Below are 24,808 nucleotides of genomic sequence, written 5' to 3' on the forward strand. Positions count from 1 at the left end.
AGTGACTCTATCTGTCTCCGCACACACAGTGACTTGCCTGTCTATTCACACACAGTGACTCTATCTATCTCCACTAACGCTAACTCTCCCTATCGCTATTTACTGTCTTTTGGGTTCGGCTCTCTATCTATTCTTCCCTAACATTTCCAGCTGTCCTCTTCGTATCCCTCCACCTCTCGCCAACAACTGCCCAGCAACAACTCCCCCTCCGTTCAAATCACCTAGCGTTTTATCCCCCTTTCCAATTAGCCTCAATTAATTGCCACGTGGCTCGCTGGCATTTTCCCGCCAACTCGCACCTGTCCCACGGTCAGACTTCGAGACGTCGCCACTTAACGCTAACAGCCTCTCGACCAATCACAGCCCTCGTGCCACGACTCCCTTAATTACTTCGGGTTATTTACGCCACCCGTGACTCGACCACCTGTTCGACCTCATGTGACCCACTCTCCTTGTATGTCTGTATGTAATGTATGTGGCCAATTCCTATGCGTATCGTTTACTCCACTACATCAATAATAATTCTCATCCAAAATTTTGAAAAGAAAGAATAGTTTTTTTACCATTGGCAATAAAACAGTTGTGTTAAGAAGTTCAAACACCAAAATAAGATACCTTTTACATCAAGTCTGCATTAACCAACACATACTTGTGGCAAAACGTGCAAACAAAACATGCTCTGACAATATATGCATTAATCATCTTGGATACTGACAAAAGGTCCCATAGATATAACTGCTCAATCTGAGCTATAAGAGCTCTGATACTTGCATTGTCTTTGTACTGTTCGCCTTTCGGCGTTCTCTGGTCTAACACTTGTAGTGAGACAATGACATAAAGAAGGATGCCTCTGGTATACGCTAATCAGTTACAAAGACAATGCGTATATTATCAGAGTGTGTGTTGTTTGCATGTTATGCCACAAGTACGTGTGGTTAATGCAGACTGAATGACTTGGATCGATTTTGGTGAACATATTAACACCTGTTTTATTGCCAGAAAAGGGGAAACGCGCAGTCTTATTTTTCCATCATACAGCATATATCATACACAGCATATACATTGACAATGCATATATCATATGCATTGACAGCGTATGAGTATATTACCATATACACCATATATATTGACAATGCATGTAATGCATATATTATACTATATGCATTGTTAATACATAAATTATCTCAACGTTGAATATATTATATGCATTGACAATGCATATAATATATAAGCATTAACAATGCATATAATAATTATTATTATCTTCAGAGGACGTCTCATTCCGGGTTTGCTTTGCAGCTCGCTGCACGCGCATGCGGCGCGTGACGTCACCGATACGGAAGTCGCCTCCCAGGGCGCGGGGCTCGTGACGACCACTTCCGTGTTGTGCTGCGTGGTGGTGGTGTTGCTGTTGTGGGTGCCGGCCGTGTTTGTCTCTCCCTGCAGGGCGTTGGCAGTCGTTTTACTCCTCTTCCCCCGGCCGTGTTTGTCTCTCCCTACTGTGCTGCTGCTGCTGCCGCTGCCATGGCGACGAGGCGGCTGCTGCTTGTGGTGGCGGTGGCCGCGCTGACGCTGTGCGGCCTCCCCGGACTCGGAGCGGCCCAGGGTGAGCGACGGGATTACTATGGGATTACTAGGGGATTACTAGGGGATTACAATGGGATTACTAGGGGATTATTAGGGGATTACTAGGGGATCACAACGGGATTACTAGGGCATTACTAGGGGATCACAACGGGATTACTAATTTACCACATGATTACTCGGGTATCACCAGGGGATTGCTATAGGTTCACCACGGGATAATTAGGGCATTAAGAGGGTATTACCAGGTGATTACTATAGGATTATAAGTCGATTACCAGACGATTATCGGGGGGTACGGTTTGCCCGTATTCTTGTCCAGGGAACTTGAGTTTTCAGGTTCATACGGCGTTACAGCCGTTTCAATCTGGGCACATTTTTTGTCTATTTGTGTTTCTCCCTTGTGGTATGAACGTTGAGCTTTATAAGGGCACGGGGTGGCCAATAATGTCTGAATCGGTCTGTAATAAGGTAGGCACTGATAAGGGGTTGATAGGTATGACATCCCAGCAGTTGGCGAATGTTGGGTCCTTATTGTTGGGCCATCCTTATGCCAGTCAACTTATTAAAAACTGGCGAGGCACCGGTTGGCTTCTCCTCGGGCCGCGCGTTCAAGCTTTGGCAAGTCGACCGTAAAACACGCCTTCGAAAAAAAGCGCCGACGAAATCAGGAGTTTTGTGACGTATACACTCACACACATACCGCTGTTTGCCAAGAGGCCGAAATCGGAGGTCTTTAGAGGGGAACGGAGAATCCTGGGGGAGAGGCGGGGGTGGGGGTCCGTTGGCGCATTCAAGGCCATATGTAATTGGGGCGGGGGTAGCGATGGGATCGTTGCCCCAACCAACAGGGACTTTGGGTCATTTGTGGGAAGGGAGATTGAAGGCTTATATGGGGGGCATACGGGGATGGAAATAGACAACCAACATGTTAAGTGAAGACCAGGAGTAAGGGGAGGAGGCGAGAGGGTGATGGAGGATGTCAAGGAACACTGCAAATCATATACCACACTCGCAGTATCATGCGCGGATGTGACGGCCTCCCTCTGCTCCTCTCGACCGCCGAGAAGGGTATTTACTCCATATTTTTTTACCCATCTCCGTCTCTCCTGCAATGTCGAGCTCAGTGGAGGTGTATTCAAGTGCATATAATGAAGCTGCTGCTAAGTTTCCAGAGGAGCTGCAAGCCATCAAAGCTGAAGGTTACAGCCTCAAAGCAAGTAATTTTTTATGTGGACGAAAACCATGCTGTTCTGGAAGCGTATGTCATCTGGGACCTAATTAAATACAGGAGAAAAGGGTGCATCCTGTTTCATGGCTGCAGGCATAAGGGTCATGATAGAACCCATGACCTGTATACCAGGCGAGGCTGTTAACATCTCTTCGCCACCGTGGCGATATGATTTCAAGTGAAAGCCGGTGCCGGTTTATCAACCCATGTGCATTAAGAGGGCTGAGCAGAAACATGTTGTTCAGTACACTGGACTGCAAAAGAGAAGGCGTGGATTATGGAACAAATCATTGAGGAACTGGTTCACTCAACATTTTTGGGTGGAAACGGAGCGGTACTGCAGCAAGGAGAATCTTGCTTTTGAAATGTTGCTCATCCTTGACAGTGTGCCTGGTTACCCGAAACACTTAGCGAACATAAACCCTAATGTGAGCGTCTTGTTCCTTCTCACCAACACGACATCGCTACCTCAGGCTCTTGATCTTAAACACGGCTACGTATGGTACGAAAGAAGTTCAACATACGTACACACACTGCACCTCCGATTAACACGGTTGGCTACGAACGGTGCCAAATAATATTCTTAGCTCTTTCGGTAAAGTCACGTTGAAGGGAAACAATAAAATAATAAAATATATATAAAACAATAAAAATTCTCACGACGTTTCGACCATAACACAAACGGTCGTCATCACGGTCGTCATCACCTGATGTCATCACCTGATGACGACCGTTTGTGTTATGGTCGAAACGTCGTGAGAATTTTTATTGTTTTATATATATTTTATTATTTTATTGTTTCCCTTCAATGTGACTTTACCGAAACAAATTTCGATTTAAAGCTTTTGTGACTGCAAGGATTCATCTTCTTTGGTTCTTTCGGTAAAGTCACGTAGAATGAGAATAAAATAATAAATTGATAAAATAAAATAACACAATAATATTCTCACGACGTTTCGGCCACAACAAGGCCGCTTGTGTTGTGGCCGAAACGTCGTGAGAATATTGTGTTATTTTATTTTATCAATTTATTATTGTATTCTCATTCTACGTGACTTTACCGAAAGAGCTAAGAATATGAATTACTGCAGTCACGAAAGCTTTAAATAAAAATGGTGCCAAATAAGTTAAACATGCATGCGTACATCAGGGAGCTTGTAATCACACTTAAGGCCTATTCAGGTGCACCATCTTGCCAGCTGCTCGAGGATGCTAATGTATCAGGCAGGCCTGCAACAAGATTGCATGCCCTCATCCTCATGGGATGAATCTAAGCAATCTACCATGAATTGTGCTCAGAAACTCTGTTCGGGAAGGAGTGCTGCGAATTTCTTCAGGGGCTTATCCAAAATGTGCAACAGCTGTGCAAGATACTGTCCACCTTGGATGGGGAGTTAGGAGGGGGAGGTGAGCGGACGTCTTGGAACTCGGCGATATCCACAATGTGGGAATTGAGTGTTGATGACTTGGTGTCAATATGCTGCGGTTGATGATTACGAAGAAGAAGCGCAGGAGGAGCAAGAGGTGTGGTCCTCATTGTCAAGGACATGACTTCGAAGAAGTTAACAGACTTTCGAACTCGGGCTGAATCTCTTTGCTCAAACTGCCATGGATATGGAGACCCTAATCTAGAGGGGAGCCTACAGATCAAGCGTGCTTTGAACTCATGTCCTTGCTCCGTACAAGAAGGCATTTTCACAGAAACGTTGGTCCTTCCACCATAGATCCTGCTGGTCCTTCTACCTAAACCATCGATCCCGTGGGTCCTTCCAACTCCACCATCGATCCTGCTGCTCCTTCCACTTCCATCGATCTTACTGCTCCTTCCACCTCCACCATCGATCCTGTTGGTCCTTCCATCTGCACCATCAATCCTGGTGCCTTTCTTGCACCAGATGCCTGCAGCACCTCCACCACCACCCCCCCCTCCATTCCTGCTGTCTGGTGATGCCAGCCCCGTGCATGTGCACCCTCCGCTGGATGTCACCCTGCCTGTGGATGTCGAGTCTGAACCCAGACGACACTCACACCATCAAGACCACCAGAGACAAAGACAAAGATCCTCCATGTAGCCTTAACAGACTATAGGAGCAAGTACTGTTAGCGAGCACCTATGAAGGCCGGCACGGCACACGAGGGGGTGGGTGGCTAGCACCATGCCCAACCGCCTTAACCCCCCCCAGTGTCGATGTTTACACATCGCACCAGGTACTCATTTGAGGCTGAGTCGACCTGCGGGAGGCCAAGGACCAGTTTAGATGTTAGGTGTTGGTGGTCGTGTAACGGGAATCGAACTCGGGGTTCTGCCAGGTTTGTAGCGCAGGGCCTTAACCGCTATACAACCACCACTCACCATGCCCACCAGCACCATGGCTTGTGGTTGCGTGTTCCTTCTCTTGGGGAGTAGACTCGTGTGTGTGTGTGTCTCTCTCTCACTCAACATATTAAAGTGAGCATTTTAATAGTTTTTCTGTGCTCCAATTATATTTTATAACTTTATTATATTTAATTTTGACCGTGTTAGGCGGTTGTTTCATTTTGCGCATAGGGGTGGTAAAAGTGCGTCTGGTCTGGGGCAGCAGCAGAGGTTGTGAAACATTCCTCTCTTTTAAACGTAAATATGGCAACTCTGGCTGTCGCCTGATGAGACTGGTTGTAATTACCGGCGAAAGGTCACGGTCCTCAAAGTAAATGTTGTGTGTTTACTCTCCAACACACAACCAGTGTGCTGAACTAGTAACGAATTGGCACATTTTGTTTACATCACAAACCTTACTAATTGGGCTGTATTGGGTGGTGGCGGGTTTCATGACACATTTATATTCACGCGATCTAACAAAAAAAACTGTTATGGATAATAATTGCTCACGAAAGCCTACTACGTGTTAAACCAAATGTGGCTCCGTTTAACGCGATTCACTTCATCGCCTTTTTTAAATTTGGAATACATCTACCGCGTAATGCGAGGGGGAAACCCAGCACTCGTGTGCCCCCCCCCCCCCGTGCTCCACCGACCCGCACTGACACAGCATGGCCAGATGAACCCCGCAACGCACATCGCTCGCCCGGGGAGGCACTCATCATCCAGCAGCGGATTGACAGAGCACGGTACATACACACAGTCAGTTTGATTTTTACGATTCAGAGACTACTCGAGCAGGTAGCAAGCTCCGTAGTCCACGGCCGATTACATGGACCACACGGCGTGCTCTTCGTTGCTTCTCTCTCTCCAGGTTATTCCTCTTAACCCACATATCAGGTCCTTCTTGACGTGTCATCCTCTCCAGAATGTTTGTGTCGCACTGTTGTATATGCCGGGTATGAAAATTTTGATGAAAAGAATACAATTTAAATGAAATTTGGAAAAATGCGTAATTGTCTAAAATTACGTTAATTGATGTAATTATGTGCATAAATTATAATTGAATTAATTTATGCAAATGTTTGCGATTATGCTAATGTTGGTAGTTATGATAATTAGGCTTAGCTTCGTTGCCCAGGGTTGTATCATCAATCGGAATAAGACAATTAATTGTATGAAGTTATGCAGGTCTTCTTTGGTTCTTTCGGTAAAGTCACGTAGAATGATAATAAAATAATACATTGATAAAATAACACAATAATATTCTCACGACGTTTCGGCCACAACACAAGCGGCCTTCAGGTGAAGGGACGAGACTGTCTGGAGGACAGCGCTGGAGTGAAAAAGCCATGCTCAGATCGCGACCTTTAAGCTGTGTGAGAAGAAACAAAGCGCCTTGACAAAGGAATTAGCATAGAATTTAGCATTGAAATGGCTGAGTGATTAGCTTGTGACTGGTCACAGAAATGGCTATGTTAAAGTTAAAGCATACACATCCGCAGAGGCACCCCTTGACAAAGGAATTAGCATAGAATTTAGCATTGAAATAACTAAGTTAAAGCATACACATCCGCAGAGGCACCCCTTGTCAAAGGAATTAGCATAGAATTTAGCATTGAAATAGCTGAGTGATTAGTTTGTAACTGGTCACAGAAATAGCTATGTTCAAGTCAGAGCATATACATTCACAGAGGCACCTAGTACAAATCAAACAGGATAATTTAGCATTTAAATAACTAGGCGAATTTAGCATTGAAATAACTGAGTGATTAGCTTGTGACTGGTCACAGAAATGGCTATATTGAAGTCAAGGCCTACACATCTGAGCTATTCACAGTAACTGGGTATATACTACAATATATAATGAATACTATATATTGAACCAATAAAAAACTAATATGCAAATTACCTCAATGTTATCAATGAACTCTATATATTATCCAATCAGCTAAGCTACAAACAATAAGTCGTTATATATCACAATGCTATATGGCGAAAAAAAAAAGGGTGGATTCTTACCCTCAACTTTAGCAACACGGATAGCTACGGGCCGACGGACGAGTTCATCCATGGTCGGAACAGAGGAGGGGGAGAGAGACAGCTGCGAGGCGCTGTTATACTCCATGTTGTAAACCATACCATTAACCGTGGTGTAAGAGGTATTAAGAGTAAATGCCAGCGAAAGAGCTGCGGTCTGAAGGTCATCGTAAAATACAATTAATTAAGAACGGAAATGGTTTAAAACATCTTTCCAATGGTTACTAAGCCAGAATCCATCTTCTCGGTTGAAATTGTCTCTGTGCTTGTATATGTGAATGGCCTCATGAACGAATCTCCCATGGTAGCCGGTTGGTTTGCAAAGAACCTCCGTCTTGGAGAAGTCAATGTCATGTGAGCCCACTGAATTATAACAGTGATCTGCCACGGCAGAGGAGTTCGTTCTACCGTGTTTCAAGTCTGCTTTATGTTCGCGGATGCGGTCCGAGATAGTCGTTTGGTTTCTCCAATGTAGCTACTACCACAGAGGCACTTTAATTTGTAAACGCCTGGGTACTGTATGTCTGGAACAGCATCTTTTACAGATGGAACTAGATCACGGATTTTATGTACTGTGTTGAATCGGACCTGGATCTTGTGTTTATTCAGGATTTTGGAGATCTTTTTAGTGACCCCTGCAATGTAGGGTAAGGAGATGGTTTTGAGTAGCTCCACAAGAGGATCCTTCTTCATGACTGGAGTGATGGCTTTGTGGATTGTGTAGTCGCAGTAACCATTAACCCTGAGAGCCTGGTGTACGTGCTTGAGTTCACTGGTAATGTGTTCCTGGTTGGAAATGCATTGGGCTCTATGGTATAGAGTCTTGATGGGGGAGTTCTTCTGGGATGGATGGTGGTGGGAATCCGGTTTCAAGTAAGCATCTGTATGGGTAGCTTTCCTGTAGACAGAGTGGCTCATTGAACCATCATGTCTCCTTTTAATTAAGACATCCAAAAAGGGTAGTTTGCCATCTTTTTCGACCTCCATGGTAAATCTGATGGCTGGGTGTATGGAATTGATGTGGTCGCGGAATTGGTCTAGAGCAGGCTGGCCATGTGGCCAGATGACAAAGGTGTCATCCACGTACCTCTTCCATAAGGTCGGGCGTAGAGTGGCAGTCTGGATGGCGTCAGTTTCAAATTTTTCCATGAATACGTTGGCTACAACCGGAGATAGGGGGGAGCCCATTGGGGTGCCCTCAGTTTGTTTGTAGAAAGTTCCATTATAGGTGAAGTATGTGTTGGTTAATGTCTCACCAGGGAGGGTACATCAGTATGCAGTCCTTGATGAACCCAGTCTTCAATGATAGCGATGATGTCAGGTACCGGGACTTTGGTGAATAAGGACACCACATCAAAACTGACAAGCAAGTCGTCTGGGGACAGGGAAATGCCATTGATTGTCGATACTAGGTGAGTAGAATTTAGTACCGCAGAGGTTGTTTTTTTCCAGTGAAAGGTCGCAGTATATCAGCAAGAAAACGTGCCAGTTTATAGGTGGGGGAGTTGATAGTAGAGACGATGGGACGAAGGGGTGTATCTTCTTTGTGTATCTTTGGAAGGCCATATAATCTTGGTGGTCTGGCAGCAGAGGGTTTCAACGAGAACTGTTTGGTCTCATCAATTAATGCTGTTGAATCAGAGATGATTTTGTTCGTTTTGGTAACCAGGCTGTTGGTGGGATCTCTTTTTATTTTTTTTGTAGCTTAGCTGATTGGATAATATATAGAGTTTATTGATAACATTGAGGTAATTTGCATATTAGTTTTTTATTGGTTCACTATATAGTATTCATTATATATTGTAGTGTATACCCAGTTACTGTGAATAGCTCAGATGTGTAGGCCTTGACTTCAACATAGCCATTTCTGTGACCGGTCACAAGCTAATCACTCAGTTATTTCAATGCTAAATTCGCCTAGTTATTTAAATGCTAAATTCTCCTGTTTGATTTGTACTAGGTGCCTCTGTGAATGTATATGCTCTGACTTTAACATAGCTATTTCTGTTACCAGTTACAAGCTAATCACTCAGCCATTTCAATGCTAATTCTATGCTAATTCCTTTGTCAAGGCGCTTTGTTTCTTCTCACACAGCTTAAAGGTCGCGATCTGAGCGTGGCTTTTTCACTCCAGCGCTGTCCTCCAGACAGTCTCGTCCCTTCACCTGATGAAGGCCGCTTGTGTTGTGGCTGAAACGTCGTGAGAATATTATTGTGTTATTTTATTTGATCAATTTATTATTTTATTCGCATTCTACGTGACTTTACCGAAAGAACCAAAGAAGATGAATCCTTGCAGTCACGAAAGCTTTAAATCGAAATTTATGCAGGTCTGCTGAAAGTATGCCAGATTACGCTCGGCTTCGTTGTCTAGGTTCGTATTTTCGATCGGTATAATACAATTATTCTCGCTTTAACATTTACTGATTATGTATTAGTGTGTTATGTCACGTCTCCAAATTCAAGTCTCACCGCAGGATGCAGTTATTATTAAGATTATTACGCATGAACTCAGGAAAGAAATACTCAAACACTTCTGTGTTAAGCAATTTTGATTTCTAAACACAACCTTAACACTCTAATATGCAAATTCTTATGCTTGAAATTGTCAACACAGTACTCCAGGAGATGTTCTCCTCATTGATCCATACATTGAACCCTCAATGATCACGTTTGTTAACTGGGTAACAACAATTGATTACTTCCTCAGAGTAACACGAGCATATACGACGATAGGAACCAAAAGTCCTTAAAAATTCATGCAAAGATATACGAAAGCAATTAAGAAACATGTCCTGAAGGCAAAGTATACAGTAATTAATTCACGAGCAAGATTACGTAATTGCGAAATGTTGAAACCATGGTGTGCAGCAGTATGCCTGCTTCAGCAAATACTCATGAATTGGCTGAGGTTTCAATAAATTCACGGGCAGATTCTGTGATCAAAAGAAGATTTCAACACAATATTCTCCTTGTGAGTGTGTGGATTCGTAACTTAGGTTTTTAAACGTTTAGTTTTTATCGATGAATTTGTTGATAATATTTATGCAAATCAAAAAGAAACATAACTACTAAAATACTTCTAAATGACCGTTTCCCTGTAACCCAATGGCAACCGTGTTCTTCGTTATCAGTTGAAACTTGACGCACTTATCATGAGTGTATGTGTTGAGTGGGGTTGGTATGGGTTGAGTGGAGATGTGTTCTTGATCAATTCTTTGCATCAAGCAGATGCCAGGTGATGCGTTGTAATGTGTGGCAGTGTGCGTATCATACGGATAGCTGGGTTCTTCTTTCACACGGGCGGCCGGAGTTCGGTCCACAGCTGGTTGGAAGAGTTGGCACGACGCTCACCGTCGTCTGTTGTCAGGTAGCACCCACAGCTCGTCCGCTGGCAGCTGACACCCTTGCTTGGTGGTGCTGGTGGCGCTGCTGTGCGCCCTCTCCGGCTCCGGCTCTCTGGCGATGAACGATCCTTTCGTTCGTTAATGGCAGGCTTGGTCGACGTTTGGCGCTTTCCGCCCTCTCTCGCGGATGATGCTGGAATTCTCGTCAGCTTAGCTCGAACTGCAGTGGCTCTTGTGAGTCGATGGCCAGAGCGGAATGATTTTCGAGCGATACTCCTTCTGATGGTTCTGAATTTGCACGGCGTAGCATGTCACTACTCAGCGAGCCTCGCCATCCTGGATGAGTCGCGGATTCTTCTTCTGCTGGCAAGCTTCTTCTGTGTCGGTGGTGATCTTCTGCGTCGGTGGTTGGCTGTTATCTTCGGTAGCTGGTCATCTTCGGTAGCTGATGGTCGCCGTCTTCTGCCGCTGGTAGCTGTGATGCAATGTATGTGTCTCTCTTTTTATGCCAAAATTTCTTCCTCTGCTCGCCTTCTCACAAAGGACTGGAACTTCCTTTGATCTCACTCTGTGTTGTGGGTGTGGGGGTTGTACGTGTGTCCGTGTGTGTCATTTATTGAGGTAATATGAGTTTCATCAAGGCATAGTTCCCTGTCGCCTTCCTCAAGCCATCCCACCATAAAAAAAACATGTTCCAGATTGCCCCCGAGTGCGTCCTTCTTTCTCACCCTCTGCACTAATTAATCTGGAAGGAGGGGGGGTGCCCTCTGTCCGGTCGAGTCCTCTCCCCCCTGCTCTTCCCTCCCAGTGTGAGATTCTTTTGCCTCGCAAAAAGGGTGTGTTGAGGCTTTTGAAATTAAACATTTATTTTACCTCATAGTTTGATACCGTACCACTTGTAGTTATGATTCTGTACGTGACTCAAGGTATGTTGTAGTAGTGTTTCGATCGTGGTGTTTGATTTTTATTTTTAGGAGGAGATGCCCTCTGCCTGCATATGCAAATTCTTATCACGTGCTGCTGGAAGACAAAGGTGGCCAGGCGGCTCTCTTTCTCTCTGGGATACATTTATCTTGGTCACGAGATCGACCCACCTCGCCTCATCTCTACTGGATAACCCTCGGTTTAATACTGCATAATTATTATTTGGTTTATGTTTCCCAAGATTTTTTATTTAACATCATCACCACGTATTTCTTAGGGTTTATTAATTTCGTCCCCCCGTCTGTATCCGGGGATCCGTGCTGTTATACTAGAGTTTGATGTCCTGAGTTTTAGAGGTATAACTAAGTTTCGGTTAAGCTTCTTGACTGCTGGAATTAATTTGTTTGTTTTTTGTAAAGTCACGTAAATGGCAAGATAGTGTAATTTAAGGTGAATAACGTTAGTATCAATATTATGTATGAAAAGTAATAACCCACTATGTAGATTGTAGTCTTTTTTTAATCGTAGTGAGTGTAGATACCTATAATGCCAGCTTATTCTTGTTGATGAGTTTTGTCCTATTTCGTCTGATGTATATGTGTTTGTTCTATTTTATTGTGGTGATGAGATGTCTCCTCAAGGCCTGGCTCCTTCCTTCGCGGTCGGGTGTTGCCTTTGTCTATCTCGGTGGGAGTCGTGGTCTCTCCCTTTGTGATTTTATTGCTACCCCATGTGGCTAGGAGACAAGGTGGCCGGTAGGCTTCCTCTATGGAATCCTTTTCTCTCGGTCACGTGATCAACCCATATCGCTCCATCTCCCCTGGGCGACCCTTGGCTTAACTCTAATGATCATTATTTGGTTTATGTTTTCCAAGATTCGTGATTTTACATCATCACCACGTATTTCCTAGGGTTTTATTAACTTTCGTCCCCCTGTCTGTATCCGGGGATCGGTGTTGTTATGCTTGAGTTATTCTTTTTGATGTCCTGAGTTTTGGAGGTATAGCTAAGTTTCAGTTAAGTTTCTTGATTGTTGGAATTCATATTCTTTGGTTTTTGTAAGGTCACGTAGATGGCAAGAGGTAATATAATTTAAGGTGAATAACATTAGTATTAATATGACATGTATGAGAAGTGATAACCCACTAGGGAGATTATAGTCTGGTGTTTTTTTATCGTAGTGAGTGTGTGGACAGTCTATTATTTCGACTCATTTGTCGCTAAGTTCTGAACTTTAACCGTTGTATTAATAGCAACGAAAGGGAAAATTATTTTAGAATTCGCCTGTGCTCCTGGCGCCTGGTTGTCAGTACTCTCAAAAAGGGGGCCTTTGAAGTTCTGTAGAGTTCCCCTCGAGTCTCATTAGTAATTTCCCCCCCTTTTCCTCTTTGTTTTGGGTTTTATTACTTTTTACGGCTTATCTCCGGCAGCCTGTTGTGTGTGAGAATGGCGGCTGCTGTGAGGGAAGGGGGTTGTTCACCTCACTCCCTCTGGCCTCCAAGCGACACCACGAAAAAAATTGGCAACCTCATTCTTAATAAAAAATGGAAAAAGGCTTATATATACAGTGAGGGAAAAAGTATTTGATCCCCTGCTGATTTTGTACGTTTGCCCACTGACAAATAAATGATCAGTCTATAATTTTAATGGTAGGTTTATTTGAACAGTGAGAGACAGAATAACAACAACAAAATCCAGAAAAACGCATGTCAAAAATGTTATAAATTGATTTGCATTTTAATGAGGGAAATAAGTATTTGACCCCCTCTCAATCAGAAAGATTTCTGGCTCCCAGGTGTCTTTTATACAGGTAACAAGCTGAGATTAGGAGCACAATCTTAAAGGGAGTGCTCCTAATCTCAGCTTGTTACCTGTATAAAAGACACCTGTCCACAGAAGCAATCAATCAACCAGATTACAAACTCTCCACCATGGCCAAGACCAAAGAGCTCTCCAAGGATGTCGGGGACAAGATTGTAGACCTACACAAGGCTGGAATGGGCTACAAGACCATTGCCAAGCAGCTTGGTGAGAAGGTGGCAACAGTTGGTGCGATTATTCGCAAATGGAAGAAACACAAAAGAACTGTCAATCTCCCTCGGCCTGGGGCTCCATGCAAGATCTCACCTCGTGGAGTTCAAATAATCATGAGAACGGTGAGGAATCAGCCCAGAACTACACGGGAGGATCTTGTCAATGATCTCAAGGCAGCTGGGACCATAGTCACCAAGAAAACAATTGGTAACACACTACGCCGTGAAGGACTGAAATCCTGTAGCGCCCGCAAGGTCCCCCTGCTCAAGAAAGCACATATTCATGCCCGTCTGAAGTTTGCCCATGAACATCTGAATGATTCAGAGGATAACTGGGTGAAAGTGTTGTGGTCAGATGAGACCAAAATGGAGCTCTTTGGCATCAACTCAACTCGCCGTGTTTGGAGGAGGAGGAATGCTGCCTATGACCCCAAGAACACCATCCCCACCGTCAAACATGGAGGTGGAAACATGCTTTGGGGGTGTTTTTCTGCCCAGGGTACAGGACAACTTCACCGCATCAAAGGGACGATGGACGGGGCCATGTACCGTAAAATTTTGGGTGAGAACCTCCTTCCCTCAGCCAGGGCATTGAAAATGGGTCGTGGATGGGTATTCCACCATGACAAAGACCCAAAACACATGGCCAAGGCAACAAAGGAGTGGCTCAAGAAGAAGCACATTAAGGTCCTGGAGTGGCCTAGCCAGTATCCAGACCTTAATCCCATAGAAAATTTGTGGAGGGAGCTGAAAGTTCGAGTTGCCAAACGTCAGCCTCGAAGCCTTAATGACTTGGAGAAGATCTGCAAAGAGGAGTGGGACAAAATCCCTCCTGAGATGTGTGCAAACCTGGTGGCCAACTACATGAAACGTCTGACCTCTGTGATTGCCAACAAGGGGTTTGCCACCAAGTACTAAGTCATGTTTTGCAGAGGGGTTAAATACTTATTTCCCTCATTAAAATGCAAATCAATTCATAACATTTTTGACATGCGCTTTTCCGAATTTTCTTGTTGTTATTCTGTCTCTCACTGTTCAAATAAACCTACCATTAAAATTATAGACTGATCATTTCTTTGTCAGTGGGCAAACGTATAAAATCAGCAGGGGATCAAATACTTTTTTCCCTCTGTACAACAGCACTCTCTCCGAGCCGTTCCTCTGACCGCTTGGCACACTCTCGCCAGGCTGTTCCTCCCAAACCACAGTCTTTCCCTAGATGTTCCTTTGTTGTAACCACGTGTCTCTCGTTTTGCAGACTGTTCATCCTTGAACAACAGCAGCTGTGAGAAGTGCCTGAAGAATGTGACGGTAAGGGCACCTTAGGAGACTAGGCTCGGAAGCTGCTTGCAAAGTAGCATTCAGATTACATTAATCTCCATACCTTTCCTCGTGTAATGCTTTACTATCAAGGGCAAAAGCGTAAATGTATTTGTCCGTTTGTATAAACAAAAGGGATGGGCTGCACTATAGCGCCTCACCTGGTATACAGGAGGTCGTAGGTTCGATCCCAACCCTGACGCCTGTATATTTGGAGTTTGCTTGTTTTCCCCGTTGTAACATGGATTTTTCTTTGGGTCCTTTGGTTATTTCATCCACATTTATAAATATACATTTATAATTATACATTTATAATTATAAATGATTATAATCCACATGCATAAAGAATATAAGGCCCACTGAGCGATATAGAACTTTTTCAGAAGCGACCTAGCCACAAATGATAGCTCAACGAAGTGGCTTATTGTATCGAAATTTATCGCAGCCATGTTTCTAAACGTAGAGGTAAAAACCGGAGGACCCGGGGAAAAAGCTTCGTGACCATGGGGAGAGAGACACCGTAAACTTCAGATATACAGCAGGAGTCAGAGTCAGGATTGAGCCCACAACCTCTTGTATACCAGGCGAGGTTAACATCTCCTCGCGACCAAATTGCGTCCTCTGGGCTGGCATCTCTCCCCGTAGGGAGCATGCCTAAACGTGAGGGACCTATTTTTCAACGAGGGAGGGGGACAGGTGGGGGAGGGCACCGCAGTGGCCAGGAGATGTTAACTTCCTCGCCTGGTATACAGGATGTCGTGGGTTCGATCCCAACCCTGACACCTGTATATATGGAGTTTGCGTGTCTCTTCCCGTGGTCGTGTGGATTTTTCTACGGGTCCTCCGATTTTTTCCCCCTTCACATTTAGAATCAACTTTATGCGTTTAAGAGTATTTGGCTGCTATAAATTTCCACACGATAAGCCACTTTGTTAAGCTATCATCTGTGGCCTTGCCTAGTAAATAAAAAAATAGTTAACACGCCGCAGTTGTTCTGAGTCGGAATTACGACGCCGTCAGCTCATCGGTACCGAGCTTGCTGCATACTCTAACCCGACTGCTCCCGCCTTTGCCCCCTCCCCCCACCATGTAACCGCAGTGCCTGTGGTGCAACACCAACAGCCGATGCATGGACTACCCGGTGAAGAGGATCCTGCCGCACACGGAGGACTGCGCTTTGTCGGCGGCTCGCTGGGGCGTGTGCTGGGGTGAGAGAGATGCTGGCGGCGTTGCCGTCGCGCGGGGGAATGGGTGGTTTGGGGGCAGGGGTCTCAGTGTGAAACAATAGATCTGTCTTCTTCTTATGGCTGATGTTGATGTAGAGCCACAACTATAAGTTTAAATTGTGGTTGATGGGCCAAATGATTGTTGCGTCAGGAGTAGCGGGAGTGGTGCATCGCTGTGATGATGATGTCTGTGTGCATGTTGAACTTCTTTCGCACCGTACGGAGGCAACTTGATCAGTCAGAGGTGCGAGGGGGAAGGACAACACACTTAAACACAAATCAATTCAAAATAAATTAGTTTTTTATTTATATTATTTAACAATGCACAGCACCAACGGATTCCTAATATCGGAAGGTAGAGCGTTCCAGATGGCCACAGAAGCGCATTTTAAAGCACGTGAGGTGGTGACCGTCTTTATTTGATGGTTAGCCAAAAGCCACTGCTGCTGTGAGGATGACTGGAGTTTGCGTGATGGTTTACACTTCTTGATGAGATCAGCAAGGTGTTGTGTTTCGTTTGTGGCGAGTACTTTGTGTAATGAGCATGACCTTATACAAATCTCCAAGGGGAAACCCAAATAAGTAGGGACTGGTGGTGGTTGTGCTGTTAACGCACACAAACAGCAATGGCTCTTGCTTGAAATGCTACCCGACTGTACACGGTTATGGTCCAAATGTCTTGTGACCCCCAGTTTAGTTGATAGTTTAATTTGGACCGATCGGTCGAAGCGAGTCGTAACTTTTTGGCCGCTCCACCACTGCTCCTCCTGTGAAGGTTTTCTGGCTTGGTTGGGAAGTTGGAACTCTGATTTGGGATGTGTGAGACTCAACAGACTTATTTCTCTATGGTGATAACTTTTGTGGGTTTAACACGCAGTATTCTTTCGCAACCAATATTGTCCATGATAGAGGGTTTTTTTTTTACAGTGAGGGAAAAAAGTATTTGATCCCCTGCTGATTTTGTACGTTTGCCCACTGACAAAGAAATGATCAGTCTATAATTTTAATGGTAGGTTTATTTGAACAGTGAGAGACAGAATAACAATAAAATCCGGAAAAACGCATGTCAAAAATGTTATGAATTGATTTGCATTTTAATGAGGGAAATAAGTATTTAACCCCTCTGCAAAACATGACTTAGTACTTGGTGGCAAACCCCTTGTTGGCAATCACAGAGGTCAGACGTTTCTTGTAGTTGGCCACCAGGTTTGCACACATCTCAGGAGGGATTTTGTCCCACTCCTCTTTGCAGATCTTCTCCAAGTCATTAAGGTTTGGAGGCTGACGTTTGGCAACTCGAACCTTCAGCTCCCTCCACAGATTTTCTATGGGATTAAGGTCTGGAGACTGGCTAGGCCACTCCAGGACCTTAACGTGCTTCTTCTTGAGCCACTCCTTTGTTTCCTTGGCCGTGTCTTTTGGGTCATTGCCATGCTGGAATACCCATCCACAACCCATTTTCAATGCCCTGGCTGAGGGAAGGAGGTTCTCACCCAAGATTTGATGGTACATGGCCCCGTCCATCGTCCCTTTGATGCGGTGAAGTTGTCCTGTCCCCTGAGCAGAAAAACACCCCCAAAGCATGTTTCCACCTCCATGTTTGACGGTGGGGATGGTGTTCTTGGGGTCACAGGCAGCATTCCTCCTCCTCCAAACACGGCGAGTTGAGTTGATGCCAAAGAGCTCCATTTTGGTCTCATCTGACCACAACACTTTCACCCAGTTATCCTCTGAATCATTCAGATGTTCATGGGCAAACTTCAGATGGGCATGTATTTGTGCTTTCTTGAGCAGGGGGACCTTGCGAGCGCTGCAGGATTCCAGTCCTTCACGGCGTAGTGTGTTACCAATTGTTTTCTTGGTGACTATGGTCCCAGCTGCCTTGAGATCATTGACAAGATCCTCCCGTGTAGTTTTGGGCTGATTCCTCACCGTTCTCATGATCATTGCAACTCCACGAGGTGAGATCTTGCTTGGAGCCCCAGGCCGAGGGAGATTGACAGTTCTTTTGTGTTACTTCCATTTGCGAATAATCGCACCAACTGTTGTCACCTTCTCACCAAGCTGCTTGGCAATGGTCTTGTAGCCCATTCCAGCCTTGTGTAGGTCTACAATCTTGTCTCTGACATCCTTGGAGAGCTCTTTGGTCTTGGCCATGGTGGAGAGTTTGTAATCTGATTGATTGATTGCTTATGTGGACAGGTGTCTTTTATACAGGTAACAAGCTGAGATTAGGAGCACTCCCTTTAAGAGTGTGCTCCTAATCTCAGCTCGTTACCTGCATAATAGACACCTGGGAGCCAGACATCTTTTTGATTGAGAGAGGGTCAAATACTTATTTCCCTCATTAAAATGCAAATCAATTTATAACATTTTTGACATGCGCTTTTCTGGATTTTGTTGTTGTTATTCTGTCTCTCACTGTTCAAATAAACCTACCATTAAAATTATAGACTGATCATTTCTTTGTCAGTGGGCAAATGTACAAAATCAGCAGGGGATCAAATACTTTTTTCCCTCACTGTAAATCAGATCACGGAAATATCTTTAGTTTTGGTGCCATTTTTTGTATTCGTTCATTCATGTTTTATTGTTGCTCGGTGGTGGTAGTAGCAGTAGGGGTTTTCATTTGCTTGGTGTGTGTATGTGCGTTCTTTCGCACCGTGCGTAGCCAACCGCGTATATGGGATTTGGTCCTCACATTTAACGTACAGCGTTGTGGGATGCTATTGGCATGAATGACGCTGCTACATATAACATTAAAGTATTATTATTAATTAATTGACCCCTAACATTTTTTTTTCCTTTGCATATTCATTTTTGTTTTTTTAAATAAATCTCTCTTAAAAATAATTATACATTCAGTTTTAGAGAATTAAATGGGGGGTCACAAGACATCTGGACCACCTTGTACAATGCAATACCATTTACAACACTTTACAACTAAAGTTGAAAAGAGTAAAAAAAAATGTACATTCCAACTTTAATTTGAAAGTGTTCACGTATTACATATACAAGATGGGGGGGAGGCACGATTTATCTCGTAAAGATTATGAAACGCGAAGAAAACTTCATCATGGAGGAATCCGGTGAGCTATAAAGCATTTTTTCACAGATGTCCAGTCGAGGCGAGTAAGAATGTTACAACAAAATATAAAACACTAGCTTTACTACCCGGCTTCGCCCGAGACTTGGATTCTTGTATTGGATTAATACACGGCCTACGCGGAGGGTGGGGGGGGGATGCGTGACGTCAGCAGACACACTGTGTAACGCTGCTGCATGGGGGTGACATCACAGATGTGACGTCACCGCTCACTTGCCGTGCAAAATATATCCAATATTGCGTCCCCCACCCCCAAAATACAAAAGTCTATTTTTATACTTTTTGCATTGTGTATAGTCTGGAAGCTATCCACATGCCAAATTTCAAGTTTGTTGCATGTTGGGAAGTATGCTAAACATTTCGAACAGACACATTCACTAATTTCCCTTATATATAGATGATAGGAGTGCAAAGTATAAGAAAGGTAAACAAATCATCCAAACACATACAAATAAAACTAGGCCATCCCCATCCTAGCAGACAAAGCCCACTGAGGTTTTTTTAAGTGACCTGGCACAAATGATAGCTCAACAAAGTGGCTTATCATTTGGACATTTATAGCAGCAAAATAATCTAAATTGTCTAAATGCATGTTTCTAAATATGGAGGGAAACACCAGAGGACCCGGAGAAAAAATCCACGCGACCACGGGGAGAACATGCTAACTCCAAATATACAGCAGGTGTCAGTGTCAGGATCGAACCACCAACCTCCTGCATACCAGGCGAAGAAGGTAATATCACACTACCGTGGTGACCTGGCTTATCAATGATAGCTCGACTAAGCGGCCTATCGCGTGGCAATGTATAGCAGCAGCCAAACACTTAAAAGTGAGGTGTCAATTCCCTCATTAAAATGCAAATCAATTTATAACATTTTTGACATGCGTTTTTCTGGATTTTTTTATTCTGTCTCTCACTGTTTAAATAAACCTACCATTACAATTATAGACTGATCATTTCTTTGTCAGTGGGCAAATGTATAAAATCAGCAGGGGATCAAATACCTTTTTCCCTCACTGTATACAGCTCAGTTGGCCTTACTTGGTAAAATAAAATATTTAGTTCGTTTTGTTTTAGATTGTTCATGTGGCTCACATTTTGTTTCTTGAAATAAGTACAACAGCAGGCATTGTCAGGGTCAGGATCGAACTCTTCACCTCGCGCATCTATGAGCTGTATCCCTGACGTTGCCTCCATTGCCTGAGTAATTCATGTTTTTTTTTCAATTCCTGGAAATATCTGAAGCTTTCACATTTGCATTTCCCACCAGCACTTGTTTTCCCCACGCTACTTGTAGTCCATTCCGGAGGATGTGCTTGACTGCTGAAGCTATTAGAATTACCATTCTAAACTATAAAAGATGTTAAACTAAACTATTTTTATTTTACCAGGTAAGGCCTACCCCACTGACCCAATGGGAACGCTCATTGGCAAAGCCTTTGTTAATGCGCTATATATGAATACCGTTAGGATATCAATGTGACCCTTGCATTTCCTGAGGTGTGTGCCTCGCTTGCAACTCCCTGTTTTTCGATTTAAAGCTTTCTTGACTGCAAGGATTCATCTTCTTTGGTTCTTTCGGTAAAGTCACGTAGAATGAGAATAAAATAATAAATTGATAAAATAAAATAACACAATATTCTCACGACGTTTCGGCCACAACACAAGCGGCCTTCATCAGGTGAAGGGGACGAGACTGTCTGGAGGACAGCGCTGGAGTGAGAAAGCTACGCTGAGATCACGACCTTTAAGCTGTGTGAGAAGAAACAAAGCGCCTTGACAAAGGAATTAGCATATAGAAGTTGCAACAGCAGAGGTTAGTGTAAATGCGGTTGGTATTACCTTAGAGTCGCGGCATCTCTTCAGAAAGGTGAGAGACTCGATTAGTTGAGCCTTCTTATCCCGGAGTCTGTTGAATGATCTTAAGGTGGTGTGGAATCCCTCTCCGTAGAGGCGGTTAAATTTCGATTTAAAGCTTTCGTGACTGCAATGATTCATCTTCTTTGGTTCTTTTGGTAAAGTCACGTAGAATGAGAATAAAATAATAAATTGATAAAATAAAATAACACAATAATATTCTCACGACGTTTCGGCCACAACACAAGCGGCCTTCATCAGGTGAAGGCGACGAGACTGTCTGGAGGACAGCGCTGGAGTGAGAAAGCCACGCTGAGATCACGACCTTTAAGCTGTGTGAGAAGAAACAAAGCGCCTTGACAAAGGAATTAGCATATAGAAGTTGCAACAGCAGAGGTTAGTGTAAATGCGGTTGGTATTACCTTAGAGTCGCGGCATCTCTCACCTTTCTGAAGAGATGCCGCGACTCTAAGGTAATACCAACCGCATTTACACTAACCTCTGCTGTTGCAACTTCTATATGCTAATTCCTTTGTCAAGGCGCTTTGTTTTTTCTTGCACAGCTTAAAGGTCGTGATCTCAGTATGGCTTTCTCACTCCAGCGCTGTCCTCCAGACAGTCTCGTCCCCTTCACCTGATGAAGGCCGCTTGTATTGTGGCCGAAACGTCGTGAGAATATTGTGTTATTTTATTTTATCAAGTTATTCTTTTATTCTCATTCTGCGTGACTTTACCGAAAGAACCAAAGAAGATGACTCCCTGTTTTGTTTGTATTGTCTGTCATACTTTGCTGTCTTGTTCGTTTGTACTATCCCGTGCTTATTTAATTTTGTTCTGTCTGTTTTGTTTCTGCCACTTTGTGTGCTGTGTATGTTGTCTTGTTTGCATATTATTATACGTATAAAAAATTATAATTCTCCCACGGGAGATTTTAGCCATGTATTCTGCGCGTGTGGATCAATTTTAATCGCCGATTCCATGTCCTCTCCATTACACATGACTCAAAACTAGTGGACAAGACATTCATTGTAGGGTAGAGACATGTATGTACGTTGAACTTCTTTCACACCATACGTAGCCAAACGTGCTTATCGAAGATTCAGTGTATGTATGTATCAGTTTAACACGTAGGCTTGCGTGACCAATATTATTCATAATAAAGGTTTTTGGGTTAGATCGCGTTATTTATAAATGTGTCGTAACCCTCCACCACCCGACACGGCCAAACAGTAAAAAATGTGTCACGTTTGCAAAAGACAAATAGGTCACTAATATAGCCCACCGGTGTGTTGAAGAGTGAATCAACATCATTTAAAATTTTGAGTACGACGTTTCGCTGGTAATAACATCCAGCAACATCGGGCAATTTGCCAGAATGGTGAGGCCCTCCACTTGCTCCCGGTCTTAAATAGAGCAGCACGGTGACGTAATCTTTTAACTCAATCTGGTGCAGTGATTTGAGGCGGAGAGGGGGAGGGTTTTGTAATTATATAATAGATTGGTAATCATTCAATTGTTATTCATTGGTATTTGTTTCCCCAATAAGGAATTGTAATATATATTTTATTTAATAATACGCTTATGTATGTTTGTTGAACTTTTTTCGCACTGTACCTAGCCAACCGTGCTAATCGGAGGTGCGGGGTGGAAGGACAACAAACTAAACCCAAAAAGCACTAAAGAAATTAGTTTTCAATCTAAATGATTTTGTTAGTGCACAGCTCCCAAGTAGCTTCCTAATATCGGAAGGAAGAGTGTTCCAGATGGCCACAGAAGGGCGTATGAACGCGCGCGCGACACGGTGACCGATAAGCGTTGATTAAATGGTTATTGCAGAGTGGCAAGGAAAACCAGTGGACTGTTCAAAATGTTTTCTGGGTAGATGGATGGGAGAAATCTTGAGCGCAATTTTTTTTTACATCAGTGACACAGCGTGTGACCTTGGCTTAGGGCCCAGGGCATTGTGAGGGTTTCGGCTAATAATTAGACTTGGTCTCTGCAGGAGGAGTACATGTTGAGTGAAAAACTCAACATTGAGTATCATGAATCATCCAAAATTTATTTGTCGTGGAATTATTTCTGAATACAGTTACCAAACATGGATAAGGTTGGCTGGAGTGGGGCGGGGGTGGTGGTGCACAATCTGTGAGCTGTATCCTCTCTACAAAATTCTAAACCCTTTATTTTATGGACGTGTCCCTGCTGTGTTTGCGCGCTGATGCCGCATCCTGAGTGCATGATGTGGCATCATCCCCCACCCTTTTGATGCTCACAATCGATAGGGGGAAAAGTGGATTCCCCAAATATCGAGTGGGGAAATGGTTTAAGGCGAAGCGATGTTGAATCACCCTACAATCTGCTGCGTGCAAGGTTTTATTGAGTCATGGTGCATCTCTGGCTCTTCCTGCGTATTTTGTATGTCACTCATGATATGCCTCCATTTTCTGAGAATGGAATCCTGTTTATTTTTTTTTACTTTAATGATATTTAATCTTAGCTTCCTTTGCAGTGTTGAAACCCAAAGCTATACATTGTTTTTTTACTCGCACGACTTTGACCGCCGGCGGTCAACTCAACCTCAACTCCCCTATACATGTCATCGTTGTGGTCCCTCGCGTCCCCCGTCAGACGCTTAACGCCCGTCGAATATTTACATGGAGGGGAAAATGTGGGAGGAGACGGAGGAAAAACCACGCGACCACAGGGAGAGAGAGAGAAAGAGAGACACAAACTCCAAACACAGTTGATCATCGATTATCCGGCTGCTTCCAATATTACCCGATGGTCCCGGGCTGATCCGGCGAAATCGGCAAAACCGCGCCAATGGCTGTAACCAATTCTAGATTTAAAGCTTTCGTGACTGCTAGGATCCATACTCTTTGGTTTTATTGGGTAAAGTCACGTAGGTGAAAATAAAATAACAAAAAATCACGACGTTTCGGCCACAACACAAGCGGCCTTCTGTCTGTAGGACAACACTGGAGTGGAAGAAGCCACGCTTAGATCACGACCTTTAAGCTGTGTGAGAAGAAACAAAGCGCCTTGACAAAGGAATTAGCATATAGAAGTTGCAACAGCAGAGGTTAGTGTAAATGCGGTTGGTATTACCTTAGAGTCGCGGCATCTCTTCAGAAAGGTGAGAGACTCGATTAGTTGAGCCTTCTTATCCAGGACTCTGTTGAATGATCTTAAGGTGGTGTGGAATCCCTCTCCGTAGAGGCGGTTAAATTTCGATTTAAAGCTTTCGTGACTGCAATGATTCATCTTCTTTGGTTCTTTTGGTAAAGTCACGTAGAATGAGAATAAAATAATAAATTGATAAAATAAAATAACACAATAATATTCTCACGACGTTTCGGCCACAACACAAGCGGCCTTCATCAGGTGAAGGCGACGAGACTGTCTGGAGGACAGCGCTGGAGTGAGAAAGCCACGCTGAGATCACGACCTTTAAGCTGTGTGAGAAGAAACAAAGCGCCTTGACAAAGGAATTAGCATATAGAAGTTGCAACAGCAGAGGTTAGTGTAAATGCGGTTGGTATTACCTTAGAGTCGCGGCATCTCTCACCTTTCTGAAGAGATGCCGCGACTAAGGTAATACCAAGCGCATTTACACTAACCTCTGCTGTTGCAACTTCTAAATGCTATTTCCTTTGTCAAGGCGCTTTGTTTCTTCTCACACAGCTTAAAGGTCGTGATCTCAGCGTGGCTTTCTCACTCCAGCGCTGTCCTCCAGACAGTCTCGTCCCCTTCACCTGATGAAGGCCGCTTGTGTTGTG

The 24,808-nt window shown here is 43.9% G+C and overlaps 1 protein-coding gene across 1 annotated transcript in view; it reads left to right on the forward strand.

Moving 5' to 3' along the window:
- The first annotated feature begins 1,338 nt into the window (after window positions 1-1,338).
- Window positions 1,339-24,808, forward strand: part of LOC116954644 (pituitary tumor-transforming gene 1 protein-interacting protein-like) — a 64,041-nt gene continuing 40,571 nt past the window's right edge. Inside the window, exons 1-3 of the mRNA XM_032975317.2 lie at window positions 1,339-1,606; window positions 14,777-14,829; window positions 15,938-16,046. Of these exons, the coding sequence (XP_032831208.1) occupies window positions 1,525-1,606; window positions 14,777-14,829; window positions 15,938-16,046 (244 nt within the window). The 5' untranslated portion in view covers window positions 1,339-1,524. The remainder of the gene's footprint in view (window positions 1,607-14,776; window positions 14,830-15,937; window positions 16,047-24,808) is intronic.

Source organism: Petromyzon marinus, chromosome 56, assembly GCF_048934315.1.
Source record: "Petromyzon marinus isolate PM22_M1 ecotype Great Lakes invasive population chromosome 56, UKy_Petmar_22M1.pri1.0, whole genome shotgun sequence".
In the NCBI taxonomy this organism is placed as follows: domain Eukaryota; kingdom Metazoa; phylum Chordata; class Hyperoartia; order Petromyzontiformes; family Petromyzontidae; genus Petromyzon; species Petromyzon marinus.